The sequence below is a fragment of the Balaenoptera physalus genome, assembly GCF_965194825.1.
Source record: "Balaenoptera physalus genome assembly, chromosome: 6".
Taxonomy (NCBI): domain Eukaryota; kingdom Metazoa; phylum Chordata; class Mammalia; order Artiodactyla; family Balaenopteridae; genus Balaenoptera; species Balaenoptera physalus.
Genome location: NC_138885.1, coordinates 125,390,722 through 125,417,259, shown reverse-complemented (window position 1 = coordinate 125,417,259; position 26,538 = coordinate 125,390,722). Strand labels below are relative to the sequence as shown.

General features: G+C 42.3%; 1 protein-coding gene across 7 annotated transcripts in view; it reads left to right on the top strand.

The window, feature by feature from the left end:
- DOCK10 (dedicator of cytokinesis 10) overlaps positions 1-26,538 on the top strand; it is a 281,723-nt gene that overhangs the window by 46,158 nt on the left and 209,027 nt on the right. For 5 of the 7 annotated variants that reach the window (XR_014264570.1, XM_082464593.1, XM_082464597.1 and 2 more), the window contains exon 2: positions 19,367-25,621. The exons of the other annotated variants lie outside the window; for them this stretch is intronic. Coding sequence is in view for 4 of the 5 variants with exons in the window: in XM_082464593.1 (XP_082320719.1) it covers positions 25,460-25,621 (162 nt within the window). In the remaining variant the exon portion in view is untranslated. The remainder of the gene's footprint in view (positions 1-19,366; positions 25,622-26,538) is intronic. 7 annotated transcript variants of the gene reach the window in all.

Genomic DNA, 26,538 nt, shown 5'->3' with positions numbered 1-26,538 from the left:
CCCAGCACCACTTATTGAAGAGGCTGTCTTTTCTCCATTGTATATTCTTGCCTCCTTTATCAAAGATAAGGTGACCATATGTGTGTGGGTTTATCTCTGGGCTTTCTATCCTGTTCCCTTGATCTATATTTCTGTTTTTGTGCCAGTACCATACTGTCTTGATTACTGTAGCTTTGTAGTATAGTCTGAAGTCAGGGAGCCTGATTCCTCCAGCTCCATTTTTCTTTCTCAAGATTGCTTTGGCTATTCGGGGTCTTCTGTGTGTCCATACAAATTGTGAAATTTTTTGTTCTAGTTCTGTGAAAAATGCCATTGGTAGTTTGATAGGGATTGCATTGAATCTGTAGATTGCTTTGGGTAGTAGAGTCATTTTCACAATGTTGATTCTTCCGATCCAAGAACATGGTATATCTCTCCATCTGTTTGTATCATCTTTAATTTCTTTCATCAGTGTCTTATAGTTTTCTGTATACAGGTCTTTTGTCTCCTTAGGTAGGTTTATTCTAAGTATTTTATTCTTTTTGTTGCAATGGTAAATGGGAGTGTTTCCTTAATTTCTCTTTCAGATTTTTCATCATTAGTGTATAGGAATGTAAGAGATTTCTGTGCATTAATTTTATATCCTGCTGTTTTGCCAAATTCATTGATTAGCTCTAGTAGTTTTCTGGTAGCATCTTTGGGATTTTCTGTATATAGTATCATGTCATCTGCAAACAGTGACAGTTTTACTTCTTTTCTGATTTGGATTCTGTTTATTTCTTTTTCTTCTCTGACTGCTGTGGATAAAACTTCCAAAACTATGTTGAATAATAGTGGTGAGAGTGGGCAACCTTGTCTTGCTCCTTATCTTAGTGGAAATGGTTTCAGTTTTTCACCATTGAGAACGATGTTGGCTGTGGGTTTGTCATATATGGCCTTTATTCGGTTGAGGTAAGTTCCCTCTATGCCTACTTTCTGGAGTTTTTATCATAAATGGGTATTGAATTTTGTCAAAAGTTTTTTCTGCATCCATTGACATGATCATATGGTTTTTCTCCTTCAGTTTGTTAATATGGTGTATCACATTGATTGATTTGCGTATATTGAAGAATCTTTGCATTCCTGGGATAAACCCCACTTGATCATGGTGCATGTTCCTTTTCATGTGCTGTTGGATTCTGTTTGATAGTATTTTGTTGAGGATTTTTGCATCTATGTTCATCAGTGATATTGGTCTGTAGTTTTCTTTTTTTGTGACATCCCTGTCTGGTTTTGGAATCGGGGTGATGGTGGTCATGTAGAATTAGTTTAGGGGTGTTCCTTCCTCTGCTATATTTTGGAAGAGTTTGAGAAGGATAGGTGTTAGCTCTTCTCTAAATGTTTGATAGAATTCGCCTGTGAAGCCATCTGGTCCTGGGCTTTTGTTTGTTGGAAGATTTTTAATCACAGTCTCAATTTCAGTGCTTGTGATTGGTCTGTTTATATTATGTATTTCTTCCTCGTTCAGTCTCAGGAGGTGGTGCTTTTCTAAGAATTTGTCCATTTCTTCCAGGTTGTCCATTTTATTGGCATATAGTTGCTTGCAGTAATCTCTCATGATCCTTTATATTTCTGCAGTTGTTACTTCTCTTTTTTCATTTCTAATTCTATTGATTTCTGTCTTCTCCCTTTTTTTCTTGATGAGTCTAGCTAGTGGTTTATCAATTTTGTTTATCCCCTCAAAGCACCAGCTTTTAGTTTTATTGATTTTAGCTATTGTTTTCTTCATTTCTTTTTCATTTATTTCTGATCTGGTTTTTATGATTTCTTTCCTTCTGCTAACTTTGGGGTTTTTCTTTTGTTCTTCTTTCTCTAATTGCTTCAGGTGTAAGGTTAGGTTGTTTATTTGAGATGTTTCTTGTTTCTTGAGGTAAGATTGTATTGTTATAAAGTTCCCTCTTAGAACTGCTTTTACTGCATCCCATAGGTTTTGGGTCATCGTGTTTTCATTGTCATTTGTTTCTAGGTATTTTTTGATATTCTCTTTGATTTCTTCAGTGATCACTTGGCTATTTAGTAGTGTATTGTTTAACTTCCATGTATTTGTATTTTTCACAGATTTTTTCCTGTAATTGATATCTAGTCTCATAGCATTGTGCTCAGAAATGATACTTGATACTATTTCAATTTTCTTAAATTTACCAAGGCTTGATTTGTGACTCAGGATATGATCTATCCTCGAGAATGTTCCATGAGCACTTGAGAAGAAAGTGTATTCTGTTGTTTTTGGATGGAATGTCCTATAAATATCAATTAAGTCCGTCATGTTTAACGTATCATTTAAAGCTTTTGTTTCCTTATTTATTTTCATTTTGGATGATCTGTCCATTGGTGAAAGTGGGGTGTTAAAGTCCCCTACTATGATTGTGTTACTGTCGATTTCCCCTTTTATGGCTGTTAGTATTTACCTTATGTATTGAGGTGCTCCTATATTGGATGCATAAATATTTACAATTGTTATGTCTTCTTCTTGGATTGATGCCTTGATCATTGTGCAGTGTCCTTCTTTGTCTCTTGTAATAGTCTTTTTTTAAAGTCTATTTTGTCTGATATGAAAATTGCTACTCCAGCTTTCTTTTGATTTCCATTTGCATGGAATATCTTTTTCCATCCCCTCACTTTCAGTCTGTATGTGTCCCTTGGTCTGAAGTGTGTCTCTTGTAGACAGCATATATGCGGGTCTTGTTTTTGTATCCATTCAGCCAGTCTATGTCTTTTGGTGGGAGCATTTAATCCATTTACATTTAAGGTAGTTATTGATATGTGTGTTCTTATTACCATTTTCTTAATTGTTTTGGGTTTGTTATTGTCGGTGTTTTCCTTCTCTTGTGTTTCCTGCCTAGAGAAGTTCCTTTAGCATTTGTTGTAAAACTGGTTTGGTGGTGCTTAATTCTCTTAGCTTTTGCTTGTCTGTAAAGCTATTAATTTCTCCATTGAATCTGAATGAGATCCTTGCTGGGTAGAATAATCTTGGTTGTAGGTTTTTCTCTTTCATCACTTTAAATATATCCTGCCAGTCCCTTCTGGCTTGCAGAGTTTCTGCTGAAAGATCAGCTGTTAACCTCATGGGGATTCTCTTGTATGTTATTTGTTGCTTTTCCCTTGCTGCTTTCAATATTTTTTCTTTGTATTTAATTTTTGATAGTTTGATTAATATCTGTCTTGGCATGTTTCTCCTTGGATTTATCCTGTATGGGACTCTCTGTGCTTCCTGGACTTGACTATTTCCTTTCCCATATTAGGGAAGTTTTCAACTATAATCTTTTCCAGTATTTTCTCAGTCCCTTTTTTTTTCTCTTCTTCTTCTCGGACCCCTATAATTCAAATATTGGTGCGTTTAATGTTGTCCCAGAGGTCTCTGAGACTGTCCTCAATTCTTCTCATTCTTTTTTCTTTATTCTGCTCTGCCTTAGTTATTTTCACTATTTTATCTTCCAGATCACTTATCCCTTCTTCTGCCTCAGTTATTCTGCTACTGATTCCTTCTAGAGAATTTTAAATTTCACTTATTGTGCTGTTCATCATTGTTTGTATGCTCTTTAGTTCTTTTAGTTCCTTGTTAAATGTTTCTTGTATTTTCTCCATTCTATTTCCAAGATTTTGGATCATCTTTACTATCATTACTCTGAATTCTTTTTCAGGTAGACTGCCTATTTCCTCTTCATTTGTTTGGTCTGCTGGGTTTTTACCTTGATCCTTCATCTGCTGTGTATTTCTCTGTCTTCTCATTTTGCTTAACTTACTGTGTTGGGGTCTCCTTTTCACAGGCTGGAGGTTTGTAGTTCCTGTTGTTTTTGGTGTCTGCCCCCAGTGGGTAAGGTTGGTTCAGTGGGTTGTGTAGGCTTCCTGGTGGAGGGGACTGGTGCCTGTATTCTGGTGGATGAGGCTGGATCTTGTCTTTCTGGTGGGCAGGACCGCGTACAGTGGTGTGTTTTGGGGTGTCTGTGAACTTATGATTTTAGGCGTCCTATCTATTAATGGGTGGGGTTGTGTTCCTGTCTTGCTGGTTGTTTGGCATAGGGTGTCCAGCATTGTAACTTGCTGGTTGTTGAGTGGAGCTGGGTCTTTGCATTGAGGTGGAGATCTCTGAGAGAGCTGTCGCCATTTGATATTATGTGGGGCCAGGAGGTCTCTGCTGGACCAATGTCCTGTACTCTCTTCTCCCACCTCAGAGGCCCAGGCTTGTCACCAGGCTGGAGCACCAAGACCCTGTCAGCCACATGGCTCAGAAGAAAAGGGAGAAAAAAAAAAGAAAGAAAGATAGAAAAATAAAATAAAACAAAGTTATTAAAATAAAAAGTAAAAAATATATTATTAAAAATTTTAAAAAAAGAAAGAAAAAAGAGAGCAACCAAACCAAAAAACAAATCCACCAATGATAACAAGCACTAAAAATTATACTAAAAAAATAAATAAATAAACAAAAAAAAATGGACAGACAGAACCCTAGGACAAATGGTAAAAGCAAAGCAATACAGATAAAATCACACAAAGAAGCATACACATACACACTAACAAAAGGAGAAAAAGGAAAAAAAATATGTATATTAAAAAAAAAGGAAGAGAGCAACCAAATCAATAAACAAATCTATCAATGATAATAAGCTCTAAATACTAAACTAAGATAAACATAAAACCAGAAACAAATTAGATACAGAAAGCAAATCCCAACTCTACAGTTACTCCCAAAGTCCACCGCCTCAATTTTGGGATGATTTGTTGTGTATTCAGGTATTCCACAGATGCAGGGTACATCAGTTTGATTGTGTAGATTTAATCCGGTGCTCCTGAGGCTGCTGGGAGAGATTTCCCTTTCTCTTCTTTGTTCGCACAGCTCCTGGGGTTCAGCTTTGGATTTGGCCCTGCCTCTTCGTGTAGGTCACCTGAGGGCAGCTGTTCCTGCCCAGACAGGACGGGGTTAAAGTAGCAGCTGACTAGGGGTCTCTGGCTCACTCAGGCGGGGGGAAGGGAGGGGTACGGAATGTGGGGCAAGCCTGCGGCGGCAGAGGCCAGCATGACGTTGCAGCAGCCTGAGGCACACCGTGTGTTCTCCCCGGGAAGTTGTCCCTGGATCATGGGACCCTGGCAGTGGCGGGCTGCACAGGCTCCCGGGAGGGGCGGTGTGGAGAGGGACCTGTGCTCGCACACAGGCTTCTTGGTGGCTGCAGCAGCAGCCTTAGGGTTTCATGCTGTCTCTGGGGTCCGTGCTGATAGCCGCGGCTAGCACTTGTCTCTGGAGCTCCTTTAGGTGGTGCTCTGAATCCCCTCTCCTCGTGCACTCCGAAACAATGGTCTCTTGCCTCTTTGGCAGCTCCAGACTTTTTCCCAGACTCCCTCCTGGCTAGCCGTGGCGCATTAGCCCCCTTCAGGCTGTGTTCACGCAGCCAACCCCAGTCCTCTCCCTGGGATCTGACCTCTGAAGCCCGAGCCTCAGCTCCCAGCCCCTGCTCGCCCCAGCGGGTGAGCAGTCAAGCCTCAGGCTGGTGATTGCTGGTCGGCAACGATCCTCTGTGCGGGCATCTCTCCGCTTTGCCCTCTGTACCCCTGTTGCTGTGCTCTCCTCTCTGCCTCTGAAGCTTCCCCCCCACGCCCACCCCCCATCTCCACCAGTGAAAGGGTTTCCTAGTGTGTGGAAACTTTTCCTCCTTCACAGCTCCCTCCCAGAGATGCAGGTCCCATCCCTATTGTTTTGTCTCTGTTTTTTCTTTTTTCTTTTTCCCTAGCAGGGTACGTGGGGAGTTTCTTGCCTTTTGGGAGGTCTGAGGTCTTCTGCCAGCGTTCAGTAGGTGTTCTGTAGGAGCAGTTCCTCCTGTAGCTGTATTTTTGATGTATTTGTGGGGAGGACGGTGATCTCTACATCTTACTCCTCCACCGTCTTGAAGCTCTCTCCCTGGTATTTTCTTTTTAATTCTCTTTCAATACTTCTGATTACACCAAGGATAAAAAGTCTCAGTTTAGTGTTGTTTTCCTTACCACCTGCCTAACATTTGCTGTTCTACCACTTTTTACAAAGAGGTAGTGGGTTTGGACTTAAACTTTGGGAGGCAACAGTATTGAACTAGAATTGAATCAGAACATTTATTTAATTTTGCCCTTGTAGTTTAAAATTACTTTATTCTAATTTTGGCAACTGATATTGCCAAATATTCTGTTAATGGTCAATTTAAAATAAGTTTATGGAAAGAAATTAAGTCATTGATTCAAAGGGTTTTGTTAGGTATATGAGCAGGTGATTCAACCATTTGGCAAAAATAAAGATGGTGGTACCTGAGTAACTAATATTCAATCAGCACTGCTCTCGTAAAGGTCCAGCTGGAATTGCCAGAACTTGGCATGTTTTAAAGACTTTTTCCTCCACTGAATTCACCAGTTATTGAAATCATGTTCTTGTGTCACTGAGAGCTGGCCTGGTGGCCTTTGGAGAATGGAATGCTGTTAGATGTTCTCCATGTGGGGGAACAGCTATGGTGGCCTATTCTCCTTGGAGCATAAAATCATTGCTTTGACTAGTAGACACTTGTAGTTTTTTTGTGGTGCTGTCCTCCTTTGGTGTAAGGTAATAATTCTATCTCTTGAAAAAAAGTTTTTTCTAAAGAGAACATGAGATCCCATTTCTCAATTCACTTCTGAACTGATTCTAATATATCTAATGACCTCTTTTCTAAAATTAGTTTCATGAAGGGCTTGATTGATTTCAGGCTCTTTATAGATTGCATTTAATGTTCATTCTCCATTGTATTATTGCCCAGCATGCTTAAAGATGATTATATATATGATTAGAGAAATAAAGCAAGGCCAGGATTGCTACTTTGGGGGCCAAGTGTAGAGCGGCTTTATCCCTGAGTCGGGAAGCAGGGCCACACATGGACTGAATTGCTGATGAACAGACCCTAATGGCTCTTTTAATGCAAACAATTGATTCTGAAGGCAGGAAGCTGCTGGAAAGGCTGCCCTGAAACTCTGCGTCAACACTCTCGTCATTCTTGGTTTTTTCTTAGGAAAACAAATGCTTTCTAGACTGTTAAACCAGGCCTGTGGCTTTATGCTTAAAGCCCAGATTTTTTTTTTTTTTTTTAGCCCAGACTTTTGAGTCAGAAAGATAAGTTCAAACATGGCTCTACCATATATTAATGCTAGCCATGTGGCCCTGAGAAGTTATTTGACCTCTCTGAGCTTCAGGTTTCTCAACTTTAAAATAGGGATGCGTTAGTGTCCCAGAGCTACCATAACCAATTACCACAAACGGGCAGCTTACAACACCAGACATTTCTCACAGGCCAGGAGTAGTCAGCAAATCTAGTAGTCAGCAGGTCTGTCCTCCCTCTGAAGGTTCTCAGGGCAGATCTTTCCTTGCTTCTTTCAGTTTCTGGTGGCTCCAGGCATTCCTTGGCTTGTGGCTGCAAAAAACTCCAATCCCTGATCCATCTTCACATTGCCTTCTCTTCTTTTTGTGTCTTCCCCTCTTCTGTCTTTCATAAGGACACTTATCAGTTGATTTAGGACCCACACAGATAATCCAAGGTGATCTCATCTTAAAATCCTTAACTTAATTACATCTGCGAAGAGTCTTTTCCCAAATAAGGTTACATTTGCCAGTTCCAGGGATTAGGATGTGGATGTATCTTTTTGAACGCCACATTAAACCCACTACAAGAGATAATCATATGCTTACATCACAGATTAAATAAGAAAATGCTAAGTGAATAAGACATGTTCAAGAAATGTTAGTTGTCATCAGTTTTAGGATTATCAAATAACTGCTTGGTTTTGTCATTCTAATATTTACTTTCCAAAGACTTACCAAACTTAACAGTGGGCTCTGTTATGATTAGACCTGAGGAGCAGATATAAGTCTCTAGTTGCCTTTGAACATTTCACAGGAAAAAACCTGGCTTTTCTCCCCAAAGTGGCTTGGAAGTCATTGACCTTATATTATCAGGATAAATGCATATCATAGAACTTTAAAGACAATATTTCTTGTAGTTTTAGCAGAGAAGGAAGGTCATCAGGGATCAAGGATGCTAATGAAATACCATTGACGCCACTCCATAAAATTTGGAACAGGACTGCTTTTAGATAAAACATTTTATTTGAAACTAAAATAAACGGAGAGTGTGTCTGTGCTTTGGATATGTGTTTTTTGAACAAAAGGTTCATTTGATTAAACGTGAAGTCAATGAAATCAGTAAAGCATGACTTCAGGATTGTGTGTCTTTACTCTGATTCTAATTGAGAGCGTTGCACTGCCAGAGATAATTCTGCTGCTAAGATCCATCTTCTGGTGGAATGGTGGAACAAAGGCCCACCTCCCACCCTCAGAAAGCTCAAACTGTCCTTGAGGATATTTACTCCAAATTCCAACTCCAAACTGTAACTGTAACCTCCTGAAATTCCTTTCCATTCTTAATTAGAGATGCCATTTGTCACCTTCTAAAACTTTCCCTGCTCATTCGTGGGTTCTTACCTGTCCACCGCAGGGCAGTCTGCACTGATATTGTTCTTACCGGCTCTTCAGTGTGTTCTGAGCATCTAACAATACTCTAGGCCCTTCCTGGGAGCTGTGGGTAATGAGAGGCTATCTACTGATTCCTTTCCTTCTGCATATGTGGATGCATCTTTCTGTCTGCCTAAGCCGATGACCAACTCCTTGAGGCATGGCCCAGCTGTTGTCACACTGTGATAAGCAGTCACTAAAACACTTTCTGTATCTCAGTCTACTCGCCAGTTAAAGAGAGCTGAACAGTTGACCAAATCTCAGCCACTAAGGCCGAAGAAGTAAATGGAAGTAATTCTCTTTCACGTCTGTCAATAAAGGGCCCTAAGAAGAAGCAGATTTATTTCTGCGTAAACTCATTGAGAAAGCTTTGCGTGTGGTTATCGTTATTGTTATTATTGCAGTTCCTGGTCAGAGCTCACCTTTATTCATTGTGCCACTTAGGGATGAAACTTGAAGAAACGATGCTGAGGATGACACTTTGGTCATTCTTATAGAGCAATAGGGCAAGGAGGACGAATGTTTGCACTTGAGGCCTCTTCTCACAGTGGACACCAGGGGGCAGTGCTTATAGGAAGAGATTTCAGCCTCAGGCCGAGAAGTGCATCCGTCTGCATAAGTGGGATGCCTTCAAGAGGGGCACAGCAGTTCATGATTGAAACCCTTTTCCGCACTTTACTTCCCAAACGTCATTTAACCATACTTCATAATGCCGCTTCAATCTTTTAGCCTCTAAAGAAACCATATCTAACTGTCCTGGCCGAATTAACTGCCCCTCTCTGACCTTCCATAGTATTGGGTTGGCCAAAAAGTTCATTCGGGGTTTTCATTTGTTACAGAAAAAACCCGAATGAACTTTTTGGCCAACCCAATACTTGAATACAACTCGATTTTAGGTGCTTTGTTGTATACCATTGCACACCTCTGGTAAGCCCTGCCCGTGGCTTACCAACATCCCCAGCACCTGCTCTTGCCTTCTGCATACCTGTTGCTAAATACATATACCCTGAAAGATTGCCGAAACGACTACTATTATTACTTCTACTATTATTAGCTAACCAGTAACTTTAAAGCTAATCATTTAAAAATGCTGTTAAGACTCACAGACTTAGAGAACGAACTTATGGTTACCAGACGGGAAGGGTGGGTGAAAGAGATAGTTAGGGAGTTTGGGATTGACATGTACACACTGCCGTATTTAAAATGGATGGCAACCAAGGTCCTGTTGTGTAGCCCAGGGGACTCTGCTCAATATTATGTAACAACCTAAACGGGAAAAGAATTTGTAAAAGAATAGATACATATATATGTATAATTGAATCACTTTGCCGTACACCCGAAACTAACACAACATTGTTAATCAACTATACTCCAATATAAAATAAAAAGTTTTTAAAAAATTTAAAAATGAAAATGCTGATAAGATGCCCTTCTCATAATAATCTTTGGCTCCCCACTGCTGGCAGGAAACAGCACTAAACCGGTTCAGTAGGTTAACTCCTTCAGTGCCAAATTAACACATCACTTTCTAGTAACTGCTTTTCTTTCTAGGAACAGCTAGAGCATTGTTCCGAAGCCCCCTTCTCTAAAGGAAATGCAGAGAGGCCATGGCTGGCACATGGACTCACATTCCAGTCCCTTCATCCTGCCCTACTTTTGGCAAAGACACCCTCCAGATGTGGTGACTGTGTTGAAATTCTGTTGGCCTCCTAGCAGAATTGGCGGTATTACTTTCCATGAGCTGTGAAGAGGAAGTGCTCAAAGCAAAACAGTTTAAAAGTGGGCTTGGTCACTCTAAAAAATACATCTGTTTTTTTTTTTAAGTGGGGAGGAGGAAAGAGGGGTTGCTAATCAATGGGTATGAAGTTCAGTTCTGTAAGGTGAGTAGGTTCTCAAGATTTGCTGTACTGCATTGTGCCCATAGGTAACAATACCGTACTGTGCACTTAAACATTAATTAGAAGGGTAGATCTCATGTTGAGCATTCTTACCAAAATAAAGAATAAAGAAGAGAGAGGAGGAATAAAGTGGGATGTTTCTTGCCCTGTTAAAGCATTTACCTTTTGGTCTTCCATACACGGAAAGCACAATTCCATTCATGACTGTAATAAGCAGAATATATATTTCCAAACACTAAGAGTTCCTCAGAGGCCATGATTCTTTCCTTGTGTTTTTAGAAACCAGACCCACGAACCATTAGAAACTGCAGCAATGAGACTGAAGCATGACCTGTGAAGCTAGTAATTGTGTGTGTGTGTATGTGTGTGTGTATAGCTTGAGTGATCCCAGGACTTTTTTTATAAATAATAGGACATAATTTTTGTAGCTTCAGAAGACTCACCATGCATCAGTTCCTTGGGGCCAGCAGTATTTTTGCATATAAATTGTATGATATGAAAAGTCACATTTTCTTACCCTTTGATAGACCGTAGTTTTCTAATTTAAGGTCATTTGCCAATTTAACAGTAACTGCATCAGCACCTTGTGACGCCAAGCAGGATGCGTTCTGAAGAGCCATCAGAGGGAACTTGTTACATCACACATAATAAAGCTTTCACTCCATCGCTGAGTTTTTCCAAGCACTTGGCATGCAATAAAATACATTCTAATATTTACTGCTGAGTATTGTCAGGTTGTAACTATCAGGTTGGAGACCTGGGAAAAGTTGCTTCTTTGGGCTTAATTTTTCTCCTCTGAAATTATGGACATTACACCAGGCAGTGCTCATTTTAGGCTAGAGAATCCTAAACACCATTATGGTATTTACGGGTAAGCTTTTCCTAAGAGGAAATCATATTTTATTTGAGACTGACATCAGAATGTGAGCCCCGAGGGGCAAGAGCTCTCATGTCCGTGTTCACCGCTCTATCGCCTGAGCCTGGGACAGTACCTGGCACAGACTCACCTTTAGTGAATATTCATTAAATGGAGAAAACTTCTTCCTTTCCTTTCTTCCCTCCCTCCCTTCCTTCCTTTCTTCTTTCCATGCTTATTAGGAAGGAAAGGAGGGAGGGAGGAAGGAAAGTTGACATATTAACACCTCATTAAGCTGAACCTGCTCCCTGGGATAACCATGTAGAAGCAACCTTGAAGGTGTGCATGTGAAATTTCATGCTATGAGTGATACTTCAAGACCAGTTTTGTAAGGGAAAAAGTCCATTGAAGGATGTCAACAATCTTTTTTCCATCTAGAAATCACATGGCTGGGCTGACTGGTGACCCTTTGGTGAAGAGAGTTCAATGAAGTGAGTGCCGGGGGGGTTAAGAATGAATGGGAAAAGAGGAAGGAAAGAAATAGGGTCTTTAGATGATGCTTTCCAGTTGTTAGCCTGTGTGGGAAGGCGAGAGAGTGCGGTAGCCGTAGAAATTTCAGGGTTGAAAGAGGTTTTATTTTAGTTTGTTTATATAGTATGTGGGAGAAGCTTTCATGCTGCTGAGGGGAAGGAGCCAGTAGAGGGGGAGGGGAACGATGGATGGAGAAAGATGCTGGCGAGTGCACAGAGATGGTCCTTGCTTCTGATGCTAGGGAGAATGTAGGCAGGATGTGACTAAACATTTTAAAAGAACAACAATAGTACAAATAACACCAAGGTGCTGAGCCAAGTAAAACCAGATGCTTCCGAATGATTTTAGTAAGTTCGTTTACCACTTGTTCATTCATTTTCATTCATCTGCTCGTGCTGACTCACAGACAAGCAGTAAGAGAAGCAAAATATTAAGAAAATACATAGAAAACTTATAACTCATGTAACATGTAACTCTAATTGGAAATTGGAAATAGATTGCCATTTATTTTTTGATTGCCATTTTTAAATCATCAGTGTCTGGCTCTTGGAATACCATGAGATTGCAAGTAATAAGAACTAGAGTTGGGGTTGGGTGGCGCTAGGAATTGAAACATGCAACTATGTTCACAAGTCCCTGGGAGATCTGAGGGTACAGACCTTCACAGATTTTGGAACCTATATTGGGGGAAACACAGACAAGGGATAGCTGGAGAGACACGTGTTTGTTCCGCAGAATGTTGTTCATATCCCCAAGCCTACACACCCACATCCTGCTTGCTCTTCTGGAGCCCCCTTGGGTTCTCCACTCTCTTTTGGACCCCGGTCTTGCCTCTGGGAATCTGTCTCCAGATCTAAAATCCTCTCATGGCTTTGGATCACATTGCATGTCTGGTAATGGCTTTCTTTCTGGATTCTACTCTGGTCCTCCTTGGCTTGCTGGGAGTTCTGGACTTCAATTCTCGGGCTCACTGTTCTTGAGATTAGCCACCTGCGTCATCACGCCTGGGTTTCGCGTGTATTCCCAACACAGGCTGCTGTCTGATTCCTGTCCTCCTGTCCTCCATCAGCAGCGCCTGTGAGCTGGACTTGTTGCCCGTTGCACGTGGATGACCGTGAAGAAGGAGGCAGCAAAGATTACCCCAAAGTCTGAGGAACAATGGCACAGCCATTAAAACCAAGAGGATCACTACTACATATAAAATAGATAATCAACAAGGGCCTACTGTATAGTGCGGGGAACTCTACTCAACATTCTATAATAACCTATATGGGAAAAGAATCTGAAATAGAATGGGTATATGTATATGTATAACTGATTCGCTTTGCTGTACACCTGAAACCAACACATTGTGAATCAACTATACTCCAATATAAAATAAAAAATAAAATTAAAAAAAAACAGGACAGTTGCAAGGCAGAGGTGACTCAGAAACAAAGCCCAAAGGCAATGTTGAACTTGGCAGGGCACAGAATATCTAGATGGAAATGTGGAAATAGGCCTTTGGGGGGTTGGAGTAGATTTTGAAGGTAGAAGTGAGGATTTAGGGATCCCAGGTATAGAGGAAATCTGGTTCTTGGGAGGCCACATGAATGCTAAGTTGGAACTCTTTTCTTTCCTTCACCTGCCCCTAAGCTCAGTCAGCATGACTAATGAAGCCTCAGACCTTGTTCCTACCCCTCCTCCAGCCTGATGTCTGGAGCCCACAGCCCCTGCCAGCCTGAAATTTACTATCCTTGCAAGCCAGCCACCTCCATGAAGAACCAACGTTGAAAGCTGCTCAGCACTTGTTGTCATGCTTTTCAAACTGGACCCCTCGACCCTTAAGTCCTGCTCATGTTACTAACACTTATTGACACTATTATACCAAACACCCGCCGAAATGATTTCACATGGATTACCTTATCTGATTTTTTTTTACCTTATTTGATTTTCCTAGCAATCATACACGTTAGAAATTATTACCAAGGTGACCGTGCATCCGATTTTGTCTGTGCATAGCCCCTATTTATGCCTAATGTCTTGGCATCACTATTAATAGCACCCTCTAAAAGGGTCCTGGTTTGGACGGTCAATTATATGGCCACTGTAACTGTTACCACACTTACTTTCCTCAGTTTACAGATGAGACACCGAGACGTGAAGTCCCTTATCCATCGTCACATAGATGATCCATGGCGGAGCCAGGACTCGGACGCTGGCATCAGACCCCACATGCCAGCCTGTAAACCACTGTGATCTGATTCATGTTTACCGGTCCCCTTAAGTTTTGATGGATGCCTTGTCTTTAGGATTTATTTGCTGCTGATTTAGTTCTGATATTCTGTGTCGCACCGGGCAGCTTCACCTCTTTCGCCCCCGTCCCCACCCCTGGTGACCACCAGGTCCCACTGCATCTGACCCCCAGCTGTAGCGTGAGCTTTTACCATGTGGGGCTGGAATGGAGAGGAGAGAGATGGGGTGCTTGCTGGAGTGGGTAGAGGACCTAAGAGAAATTTATCTTAAGGGCTGGAAGATGTGAGCAGTTTGGTACAAAAGACTTAAGCAAGAATTTTATTGAAAGAGAAATGGTTAAGCCAAGTAATGGCCCAGCCTTTTATTTTTATGGGACAACTTACCCATTGACTCAAATGATCCCACAATCAATTCCAGTGAAACAGATAGAATCAATTACAAAACTGGCTAAAAGGCCTAAGAACAACTACGCCACGTACAAGTGCACCTCATCTAAACAGACTTGGTTTTTGTCAAAATTGAATTTTGAAAATCAGTAGTGTCCTTTTCATGCTAAAGCAAGTTGATGGCCACAGGTGTGAGCAATGCATACTTAAAAACCTTCCCTCATATGCAATACCTTTTCCTGTAAAAAAAAAAAAAAACAAAACACCAAAAAAAGTTAAAAATGCAGCCATGGTCACTTTCCACATCCTGAAAATGATGAATTTACTAAGATTCACGCAGTTAACCATGTTTTCATCACCAGTGTACCAACGTGCACTTCCTGTCATAACTAAAAGTAGTATTCCAAGGGCCCTCCCGATCACACACCATCTCACACAGAGTTTGTCACAGGTGGGTAGGTCCACCTTTGCACGGAAATAGGTAGAAATCTGAAACCACGGCTGTACATCAATACCAGGTGATGTGACCTTGTAGCACCGTTCCAAAACAGCTGTTAACATATCACGTATGTACTTTTACATGCATTATCTCTATTAATTCTCACAGCAGTCCTCTGAGGTGGATCTGAAAGTGAAGAAGAGTTACGTGAGTTGCTGAAGATTTTCAAGCTAGGAAGACACAGACCAGACTTTCAAAACCAGGCTGAAGGTCTGCAGAGTCCTCCACACCCAGCACATATACTAGACAGTACTGCCTCTGATGACAAGTTAAACTTGCTTCCTAAGCTTATAGCCCCATTACCTCCTACAAAGGTGGTCATCATATAAATTGTTAGGCTATTCCTTTCAAAAGAAATTTGATATATTAAATGAATTACAAAGTGATCTGAAACGCTACATCCTTATTCATAAATGTGTAGTGACAGACTGCTTTAAAAGCCAAAATATGTTCATAGGAAATTCCTTCTCTTCATCCCTTGGTTGGGTGCACATTAAATCTTTATTAAGATTTGCACTGAGATATTTGGCATTGCCTTTGAGGAATGTCATAGAATCCTATCCTGATCACACATACACTTCTAAAGACCTAAGGGCACAGGCAGTTGAACTTGGGAAATTCTTGTATGGCCAGGTTTCAGGGTTTTTCAGAGTAGAAGCATAGCAGCGTGGAGGCTGGGATCTCAGCCTCACGGAATCCAGCGGCCCTGAGGAAAATCGCCGTCGGCACTGCAGCTTTGTTCTCTGGCAGCTCGGCCACCTGCCGGGCTGCTTCCGGCTCCAATAAGGACTGTGTAGTCTAGGCTGATGTTAAGCTGGCCACAGGCTGGGCAGGGCTTTTGTAGCCCCCTCCTCGGTGCAGGGCAGGGCTCCTGTGTCCTTGTTGGGTAGGGGTCGGCGCGGGCGAAGGGGAGGGAGGGAGAGACTGTCCCGTAGTCAGAATTCAGTTCCCTGAAATGTGTCTTGCTCCTGTTCCTTTCTGCTCCTGAGTAGAAAACAGGATGGTAATACTTTGCCTAAAGGGTAAACATGAACATCCTGTATTCTGTCTTGCATTCTTCTCTTCTAAAATGCTGCGAGCCCAGAGATTTCTCCAGCTAGAGGAGGTTTTCTGTTTCTCCATGACTCTAATGTCACCCAGCAGTGAGAGGCACCCTGCCTCACTGGGTGTGTAGCTGTCAGCTCTGGAAGTCCCCGAGTTGAGTTCATAAATAGCAAAGGCTCTCTATTTATGGGGTCCTTACTCCGTCCCAGGCACGGTGTTGAGTGTGTTAAGTGCTTCATTTGGATGATCTCACTCACTCCTTCTCATCATATAAGGTAGGGATACGCCGTCATCACCCCCATTTCACTGAAATGGAAACGAAGTTCAAAAGGTTGTTTGCTCAGGGTCACAAATACAGGTAGTGACAAACTCAGATCTGTGGGACACCAAAATGATCATACCTCTGGAGAAAAGCCAACCAAGTCTTAACCGTTCCCATCCCATCAGCTTGCTCCCACTTCATAGGGCGTTGCTGTGTACGTATTAGAGCTCATTGTGGTGATTATTCTGGCTATTGGGTTGGATCAGGGTAGGAGCAGGTAGGATAAAGTCCTGCTGGCTTCTGACTTGCCAAACGACTTGCTCACCAAAACAAGGAAATGGGTTTAGTTGGACCTCCACCCACTACATCATTTCCAATGTTTTCCTCTTCCCCCTCACTCTTCAGAGTGCTTCTACCACTTTTTCAACATTGCTTGTGATTCACTGTAGCCTTTTAAAAAAATATTGGCAGGGGGAATGTGGGAGATACCAGCAACAACTCTTTCTATCTCCCCCTCTTTTGTTTGTGTGTTTACATGTGACTGACCCCAAAGCCCAGACATGTGTTATTGGTTTTTGTGAATCCGCAGTTGGAGAAAACTTTTAGACCCCAGATGTAGAAGGAACCTGAGATTATCTATTCTAACCCTCTAACTTTATGGACAAGCAAACTTAGATAAAGAGAGAGAGAAGTAACAAGGACTGTCTGAAGTCTTAATTAGTGTCGGAGCCCAAACCCCATCCACTGCTGTTCCCGTCACATCCCACTGGAATGCAGGGTACCCAAGTCACCCTGCAGAACTGCAGTAGCTTCATTTGTCAGTAGCAGAAACTGGAGATAATAGGAACACAAACTTGAAGAATCCACATCCTGTAGTTTAGGGTTTAAAGAGAAGCTGAACGTTATCTTATCAAGCTAATCTTTTGAATATAGCTCCGCCCCTCCTACTCCTGCTGGGTTTAAACCTTGCTTTGTCCTCGTTTCCTTTCAACAGCCTGAGCTGGGTGCTTTGCACCAATTCTAAAATTATATGTTGGGCTGCTCCCCTGAGTCCTGGCAAAGGATGTAGAGTTGAGATTTGCTCAGGTTGACACCATCCTTTTCAGCTCTCGAATTGGTTTGGAAAGCACATTTGTAAATGACTTAAAAGACTGCCATTTTCACGTTTGGAAAGCAATTCATGATTATTGTAAATGAGGTTTAACTTGGAATGTTTAGGACGTGGGTGGCTAATTCCTGCCATAATTCAAAGGGGGTAAGAAATGAACACAGAAAATAAAATAGAACAAGTACTGAAAGTACAGTTAATAGCTCATTGATCCAGCCTCCGCTGAGAACATTTTTTACGTAGCTAACTTGTGAAGATCACACAATTGACCCCATTTAATCATAAACTTTTAAAAACTAAAAGCAGTCGCTGGTGGAAGTTTATCTCGCATGTTTCACAGGTTTCTCTTCCTTCTGAAGCTGTCGCCACGGGACATAATTTGACTTTTCCTGATGCATCAGTGTCATTACTGTGAGCTCTCATTATTGTCCTGGACTAAAACACTGTACAGTTTACGACCTTTAGGATGTTTATAGCCCCAGATACTAGGGATACTGATTTCCTTTATTTTTGTCAGTCTATTTTGTCAGCCCTTCCTTTTGTGGGTGCTTGTACCTTTAAGTTAGTTGGACTGAGGCATGTACCCTGGGCTCACTAGCTGGTGAAAAGGAGCCAAGGACGCTTCCTGCCTCACCTCACTCTTGACCTTGCCAATTCATTCTAGTGCCAAGGCTGTCTCTTTTGTTTGTGTGTTTACATGTGACTGTATTAGCGTTGAACCTTGACTTACAGGACTGTTACTTACCCTCTTTGGCACTTTCTTGGAATAATAATGATAATAAACATAATAGTTTTATTAATAATGCAGGTAAAAGAGTGATAAGATCTACCATCTATGCCAGTGTTTTCTACATAGCATGTCTTTTGTTATAATAACTCTGCAAAAGAGGTCATCTTAGTTCCGTTGTAAAATTGAGGAAAATCAGGTTCAGAGGATTCAGACTTTGAATCACTTCCCAGGTACCAAGCTAGAACCACGAACCCTCATCTTTGCCCCAGATGCACAGTCCGCAACCCCATCTAGTGGCGTGGGTCTCGGTAGCACTCTGGTTTAATTGCTGGGACCACCGCAACCCTCTGAAGAAGCGAGAGGCTGTCAGCACTCCATCCCTCATCAGGGACATCCTTCCAGTTCTAAGTGGCTGGGCCCTATTCCCACTGGACCAAGGCAAGTCAGAATCATAGTGCTTCTCTGGTCAAAGGCTGTTGCAAGCTTAGTTCAGCAGCCTCTTTGGAATCCTGTCGAAGGTGGCTGTAAATGGTAAATGTATGAAGACCCCTCCTCTAAACCACTCCTGTAAGCTTCCCAGATTAATGAATCGGGTGCTGTCTCTTTCTGGCCCTGCAGAGGTTGTTTCTCTTGCTTCCCGGGGCTTGGCTGTGATCAGAATAGTTGAGGTTGCAAAATGAGTGCCCTCTGGGTAAGTGAGGTATTATTATATTATTTCAAATGTGTTTATTCATGGAAAAGGACCGGGAAGGGGTTATGGAACTTGTCTCATGTTACCATGGGAGCTAACTTCAAAGCACGGAGGAGGCATGCCCAATACCCCCATTCCTCCATCACCCAGGGAACATCATGTGTCACTCAACAAGAAAGAGTCCAGAGATTTTTTTAAAATACCACTTGTAAAAGGGACAGGGGAAAAGCAAGCAATGTTTGAAATCCTTAGACCTTCTCTCATCTAGTAATAACCAACTCGCATGTATTGAATACTTACTTACCATGAGTCTGGCCCTGTGCCAGGCACTGACATGGTGATTAGATCCTCATGAGTACTCATTCATCTAACAGATGATGAAACTGATGTTTAAAATTTTTGCTGTAAGTCACAAAGGTAGCAAGTATCTCAACAGGGATTTAAATTTGGCAATCTGCTTCCTGAGCCTTTGCCATACTGCTACACTATACCGTCTTCTACTAAGAATAAGAAAGATTTATTCTGACCTGACAAGAGTTCAGTCAAACATAGAAGCCTGAGAAATGTAAGGTATGATATTAATGGAACATTGACCTTATGCACGCATTCTGCAGGAAGCTGCTGATGAGGAAGCCACCCTAGAGAGGGATGAAGGATCATTTTCTGATGCATCTGAATGTACCAACCAAAGAGTAATCTGCTTTGAAGCCGGACTGGTGCCAAAAGGAGGGACATGAAGACAAAGAAGAGCTTGGCAGCAGCACCTGGATTTCTTAAATGAACGAACAGTGTGCCTGTTTCCAAAGTGATTAACTGTACAACTCAATAAATGTCAGCAAGTGCGAAAGATGCCTGTAAAGAGGAGGCCACTATAATTAAGTGAAAATGAAGAGAGAGAAGCTGAAAGAAGGGAACTCTACGAATCACAGATGGGGAAAAAGAGGTCATGGTTACTATCAAAATAGACTTAAGTCCCAAGCTCTTGAGTAGGAGTAGCACCAGGAGAGGCAAAGATGCAAGTTGATAAAGAGCAACTGGGCCTCAGGGAGAGTCACTTCGCTGGGTTGTGTTTTCCACTTTTTAGCTAAGAAAGCACGGATCGACTCCCTCCTATCCATTTAATTGAGTTTATATACCTGAGGGGACTTACCCATCTGGAAACAGACAAGTTAAAAGATTCACTCTAATCCCTGCCCTGGGAAAGTGGCCAGGTCCGTGACCTGGTTTTATTCAGCTTGGGGTTAAAGCCCCAGTTGCTTTTAATCTATGAGGGTTCTCCCCCTTTGGGGTCACTTTCACTTGGGAACAATTGCTGAGCCTCTGGAAAATTTGCAAAGCAGCCCAGCAGGATTCAGACCTTGAGAGTGATAATGCTGAGGAAGAGGAGGAGAAGTTTGTTTTCATTACATATTGATTGATTGATTCACTCTGATTGATTCACTCCACAAAGCACTGAGTTCCCATGGAAAGGCTGTGCTCCAACTTAAAGAAGTGGGTGGAAGTTTCTACCTTGATCTCCAGTTTCTTTCCATCACGCAACTCTGTGTAGAATAGTGCTGGTGGTGAAGGAGGGGGCACCAAAGACTGGGGGAAGTTCCACTCCACCAACTTCAGCGTCCCCACCAAATTCTCATGCTGGCCCAGAAAAGCAGGTGGCTGGTCCCCTGTGAACAGCAAGGTGTTCAGGCTGTCAGCTTCCAATGGATTCCAGGGGGAGTGGCAGCAGGCTTCTTCCTGGAGCCATGTCCAGACTCAAAGGGTGTCCTAGGGTGATGGCTTCATTCTTGTTGGACCCAGAGTAGCCTCTTGGGGCATTTCGGTGTTAACCAGCATCTTTGTATGTAAGGACAGATGTTGCATCAAGGAGTTACAAAGCAAGCCAATCACGATTCCGTATTCGAACTATGTGCTTTCAGAGCCAGTTTCGACAAGTGAGTCATTTCTGCCAATGGATGCTTCACATAGTAAACACAACACATCTTTTTAAAAATTATCTTATCAAATTGATTACATTTTCAAATGTTTTAAAATGCAATTTAAATTATCACCTCAAACGGCTTGCTAACACTACTAGCTGCCTTCTGAAACTGTGATCCAAGGAGACATCACAAATTTTCCTCTGAAGGACAAACCAGCTCTCACGGGGGATGTTCCAGGGTTGCATCCCTCCACCTTGCCATGTGCCAAATGTTTTTCTGGTATAAATCCACCTTTGGAAGATACAAGGTTTACTTGGCATATATTTGGCTTTCAGAATTGGTTTTAAAAAGCTTTAGACCCTGTGGCCAGACCAGCTCAATTCAAATTCTGGCTCTGCCACTTAAATAGCTGTGAGTCTAGGAGTAAGTCACTTAATTTCTCTGTGCCTCGGTTTCCTCAACTGTAAAATGGGGGTGATCAGAGCACGGCCTCATAATGGAGATGTAAATGAATCAGTATGTGTAAATATTAAGGAGAACTGTGCCTGGCACATAAGAAGTGCTATGGAAGGGCTTGCTTTATTATAAGTATCATTATTGTTATTACTATTATTATTACTCACTGAGCATCTACCGCATGGTTACATAGGGCCTAGAGTGAACGAAGCACAATCCCAGCTCTTAGGGAGAGGGGACAACAGCTCTTAAAAATGAAATCCATCAGAATGTGATTTCAGCTTATGTGTTAGGAAGGAAGCCCACAGGGTGCAGTAATAAGGACTGCGCTTCCTTATTACCTCGGGCTGTGAGACGAGGTCTGTCAGGAGAGGCTTCTTTGGGGCAGTGTCATGTTTAAGCCGAACCTGGAGGCTTTGGGGAGGAGACCGAGCTTTCACTCTCCCCATCAGCAGAGATAGTCTCACACTTGCTCAGTGAATGATGATTATGGGCCAGGCTCTCTCTTGGTCTTTTTATTTATTTATTTGGTTGCACCGGGTCTTCATTGCGGCAGGCGGGCTCCTTAGTTGCAGCTCGCCGGCTCCTTAGTTGTGGCATGCGAACTCTTAGTTGCAGCATGCATGTGGGATCTAGTTCCCTGACCAGGGATCGAACCCAGGCCCCCTGCATTGGGAGCGCAGAGTCGTAACCACTGCGCCATGGGGAAGTCCCTCTCTATCGGTCTTTTCAGGTACTCTCCTCCCGCCGACATCCTAACAGGTGTAAAGGATTATCTCCATGTTACAGCGGAGATAATCCGCCTGATAATACTCTCGAGGCTCAGAGAGGTTAAACGACTTGCTCGAGATCACACAGCTTATGGGTGGCAGAGGCTCGACTGAGCAGGAGTGTGTCTGACTCTGCAGCTCACGGGGAGCCTTTCTACTGCCTTCTGCTGCCGCCTCTTCCTCCAGGCTGCCACTGGGATCAGTTAGACTTGGACCGTGTTGCTCAGTACATACACTGTCAGTTCCTCTACGAATAAATCCAAATATAAGGAGGGTTCTACTTAGTTTGGGTAGCCTGAGTGCTCTGCCCTCCAGCTCTGGGAACAGGGAGAAAAGTCCTAGAGGCCCCCTTCTTCACTAGGTTCAGACTGATACCTGACTCTCAGCTCTCAAGCTGACAGGTGTGCCCATTGCCATCTTTTCTTCAGAGTGTGTGTGAGCCAGGCGGGCAGGCTGTAGACATGCCCACCTCCACCGGCCGAGGGGAGCTGACACCTGGGCTACTTATTCTGGAATCGTTTGCCCTTCTGCAGAGAGCTACTGTGCTCTAAAGTTCTGTCTGCTGGGGTGAGGGGTAGGGTCCATTAGCTACTCTCTCACACCCAGTGCCTACTTTCCTCGAGCTTGGAGGCCCCCCTCCAGGGCTCTGTTGAGAACTGTGGCTCCTCTTTCTACGGCCTTCTCCTGCCCTGGAAGTTGTTATTCATCCTTCATTTTTGGTTATTGATCAATGTGACCATATTCACTTTTCATCTTTCAGAGAAACTCTGAAAACTCTCATCTGCTCGAAGATCCATCTCGCCCCCAACTTTCTCACTGTAATTAATATATTCCCCTTTATGCTGCTTTGTTGTCATTTCACTTGGACTTTGGGAAGAAGGGAAGGAAACATGTGTACTTCGTTTCTCAATTACAATATTTACATCTGAATGCATGTTTGTTTTCTAAGATAACATAACTGCTATCAGCAAGTGTTGGGTGCACATTTAATGCTTGAAGGCCAAATTAATGATTCATTTTATTAATACTTAAAAGAAAATGGCAGACACCTGTGGGGAGTTGATTCTTCCTTTTGTAATATTTCCTGTGTGTCAACATCTATGCCAAACGTGAGGGAAAAAAGGTCCCTTATCTCTGTGGGTTGATTTCTATCTCTTCCTCCACCCTACCGCACCTCCAGCTTAATTTACTATTTCAAACTTCGAGCTCAGAATCCAATCCCTTTCTTGCAATTTTGCTGCATGTTTGAAAATTTTCATAAGAAAACGTTGGACTGCATGTCCACCTGTTATTCTCTGGTTTTCATCCTTCCGGTCTCTTGTCCATTGGGTAACTAGTGTGTAATGAATTCGCAAGAAACTAATTGTTGGAGGTTCCCTTTCCTTGATGATGGAAGTTAAGAGAGAGAGAGAGAGAGAGAGAGAATTTTGAGACTCCGTCCATAATAGCAGTCCATCAATAACAGGGATGAATTCCTCAGAGGCAGAACAGGGATCGATGAATAGAGCAGGATTCTAATAGCTAGAAAGCACATCATTTGTTTCCCCCAAAGACTTTGGCATCTGCCAAAACATCTGACTCCAAAAGCCACCCCAGAGGTTAGCCAGACTTAGCGAGAGGTGGCTAGGAAGGAATTTGGGATGCGAACTGCCTCTTCCCTGCCAAGCCCATGGTGTGCAACTGAGGGATCCACCTCCCCTTTCCTGTTCCCCACAGGAGTTGCTGGAGTGTTGAAGCACCTCCAGTCAGTGCCTTGCTGCATTCGAGCTATTCGGTCATGAGCAGATGACCAGAACCCGAGGGAATGGTTGGAGAGCGATAGGTCGTGGGCTATGGGAGTGGGTGGACAGGGGGTGAGCACCGACATCTAGGGAGCCCCGAGGAGCAATCCTATTGGAAAAGACACATTCATAATCATGGCAACCCACTCCATGCTTTGTCTCTGGTGGACACCATTTATATAGATATTCAATACACAAGCCAGACAGGCTAAACTGTAACCTCTCTTCTGTAAATGCCCTAGTTGTTTGGAGTAAAAAAATGGTTTAGATTAGCACCCGGGAACTCTGACAAAGGTCCGGAGGGGGTTCAGGGACTTGCCAGCATCATTAGCATTTTTTTTCTTCTTTTTCCAGCCGCACTAAAATGTGTTTGCTCAAAACATAGGGAGATGAAAAACTCCTGGCAGCCAGTACCTCTTAAAAGAAAACAAAATGTTTTACTTCTCTGGCAAACATACCAATTAAAACGAGGCTGTGTTGTGACAGATTACGGAGCAATGAATGCCTAATTCAGCCTTCTGCTAGATACTTCTGTGAAAGCCACTTTACTGGGGTCACACCTTAGAGCCAAACAAACCTCCAAACTTCCTGCAACACCCTCTGCTCTGCGGAGCCCAGAAACCAAAGAGAACATTTTTGAATCTCCGAGAGTCACAACAAAAGGATTAGCTAAACAGAAAGATCTCGACATTGAAAAATCCTACTGGGGATTTCATAGTTTCTTCATTTGTAAGCAAAATCTATTTTCCACGAGATATTTTTGGTGCAAGCATCCCCTGCTGTCCTATTCTCTTAGAGTATACCATTAGATCTTGAGGCCAGTCCAAGCAGGTCACGTGACTTCTAAGCATTTCTCCGGTTCCCTCCTAAGTGACTAGTCTCACAGGAGTCGGGGAATACTAGTCTCTTAACTACCAAAGACCTCAAAGTCCTTCCTGAAGCCTTGAATTCTTATTGATAGGATGTGAAAATGCTGTACAGCTGCTTTTTCTAAGAGGTCAGCTCGGCGGAGCTCCCTGCCTGACCTCAGTAATAGAGATATTTTCAGCCCTGCAAGCCGCCTGTGTAAATATAAAAATGTATTAGGCTGCAGAACTGCGGCTGTGGGAACAGAACAAGCATGCTATTGAGAGGAAATCACAGGGGGAACACTGGTGTCACTCACACGGGTTTGGTTAATGCGTGCATACTTTTGATAAATCGTTTTGATTCAGCGGACTGCGTGTTTCAGATGAGCCCATTTCATTTCTGGAACTTACGAGCTCTGATAAGTAAAACCCCAGTCACTTAGTAAGGTGTCTAATAAAACTTACTTCTGGAAGTTTTAACATTTTAAAACCATCATGTCACTCTTTGTATGCCACTCATTTGCCTTAGAAAAAAAATGTTAGTGTGAAGTCAATTTTTCAGTGGTTTAATGTGAAAAAGAGTGATTTGTTTGAGTGTCTGAGAGGGAAAGATATATTTACTCAGACCTCTGAAACTAGAATGGAAGGAGTTTCCTGTAATGAACAGGAGACATGCTCTTGAAATGAACTGAGAAACGCTCTCTGAGCGAAATGCTCTAATATCCCTGAGTGTGTTCAGTTTCAGTGGATCAAATCTTTCCCATCTCTGCATCCAAGCTATTTGGCAGCGATCAGATGATCAGAGCTCAAGGAAGTGATTGGAGAGTGCGCTGGCTGCAGCTGCAATGTAGGCTGTTTTCAGGGACAAGGAGCCACTGTTTTTCAAACATAGCATCAACATAGAAGTTATTTTGTGGGCTCCAGGATGCAGCGATGGGCTGCTCTGCCAGCATTGTTCTGCTTCAAGCTTTTCGTTCTGTGGTCCAGAGGAGCTGTCCACACAGTTGTAGACGACGCCAGGAGGAACCATCCCATGAAATTTTGCCTCTGGAAAGTGACGATGAAATGAGTAGACCCAGAACCCTCATCATAATGGTATGGTATCTGTGGCAAAGCAGCCTCCGTTGATTAAACTGTTATTATAGAAACGAGGTTGTCATTCGAGGTTTTGGGTTTTCAGCTTTCAATAAAGAAATGTGTGACCTAGAGTTTACTACTGTGCTTTCCTGTTTGGGGAAAATCTTTCAAAACTGTTTCATGTATTATTCAAAGAACTGGTTTTCTTTCTCTTAGATTGGTCATGAAAATGTGCAGTTTATTGGTCTATGAGAAACTGTCTTCTGCCTAACATTTTGTATGCTGTTCTTAACTTTTGTGCAGAAACAGAAAATTTTGAAGTCTCGTTTAATTAAGTGGATTTTATTTTATAACTCAAATTTGAAAGTAGAGCCCCAATAGATATTTTTATATCACACGTAACCCATCAAGTTGTGTAAATGTTGGTAGTTAGATCTCTAACTTCAAAGTATTTGAGGCCTTTATTTCTGACGCTGCAATGGAAATGCCTTTCCAAAATGCTTAACTTACGCATAAAATCAGAATGAAGTTTTTGAGAATTTTGTGGACTGCATGGTGTTTTAATTAGAAAGCTGTTTCTTGCCACTTGTCAAATTACATTTTTGTCTGTGCTTTAATTATAATAGTGTTACTCCTTCTTTGTGTATCTGTTTGATCAGCAAGAATAAAGTAGAGGTCAGAGTCTTTCCTTACTTTAGGTTCAGGGAGAGATATGCTTAGTCACTGAAATTCAATGTTGGGATGGAAGTAGTGTGCTAAAGTTTCCAAAATTGGGGAGGCGTTGAAGTCTGCGTGGTTTCAGCACAATCGACTTTTTTCTCTTAAATTTCAATGTTCAGATATCAAGGATGCAGTAAATAATGAATGATAAATACCTGTTACACTAAAAGTTTTTAAATGAAAGTCATTTGGCTTGGGCTGTGCCTTTGAGTGAC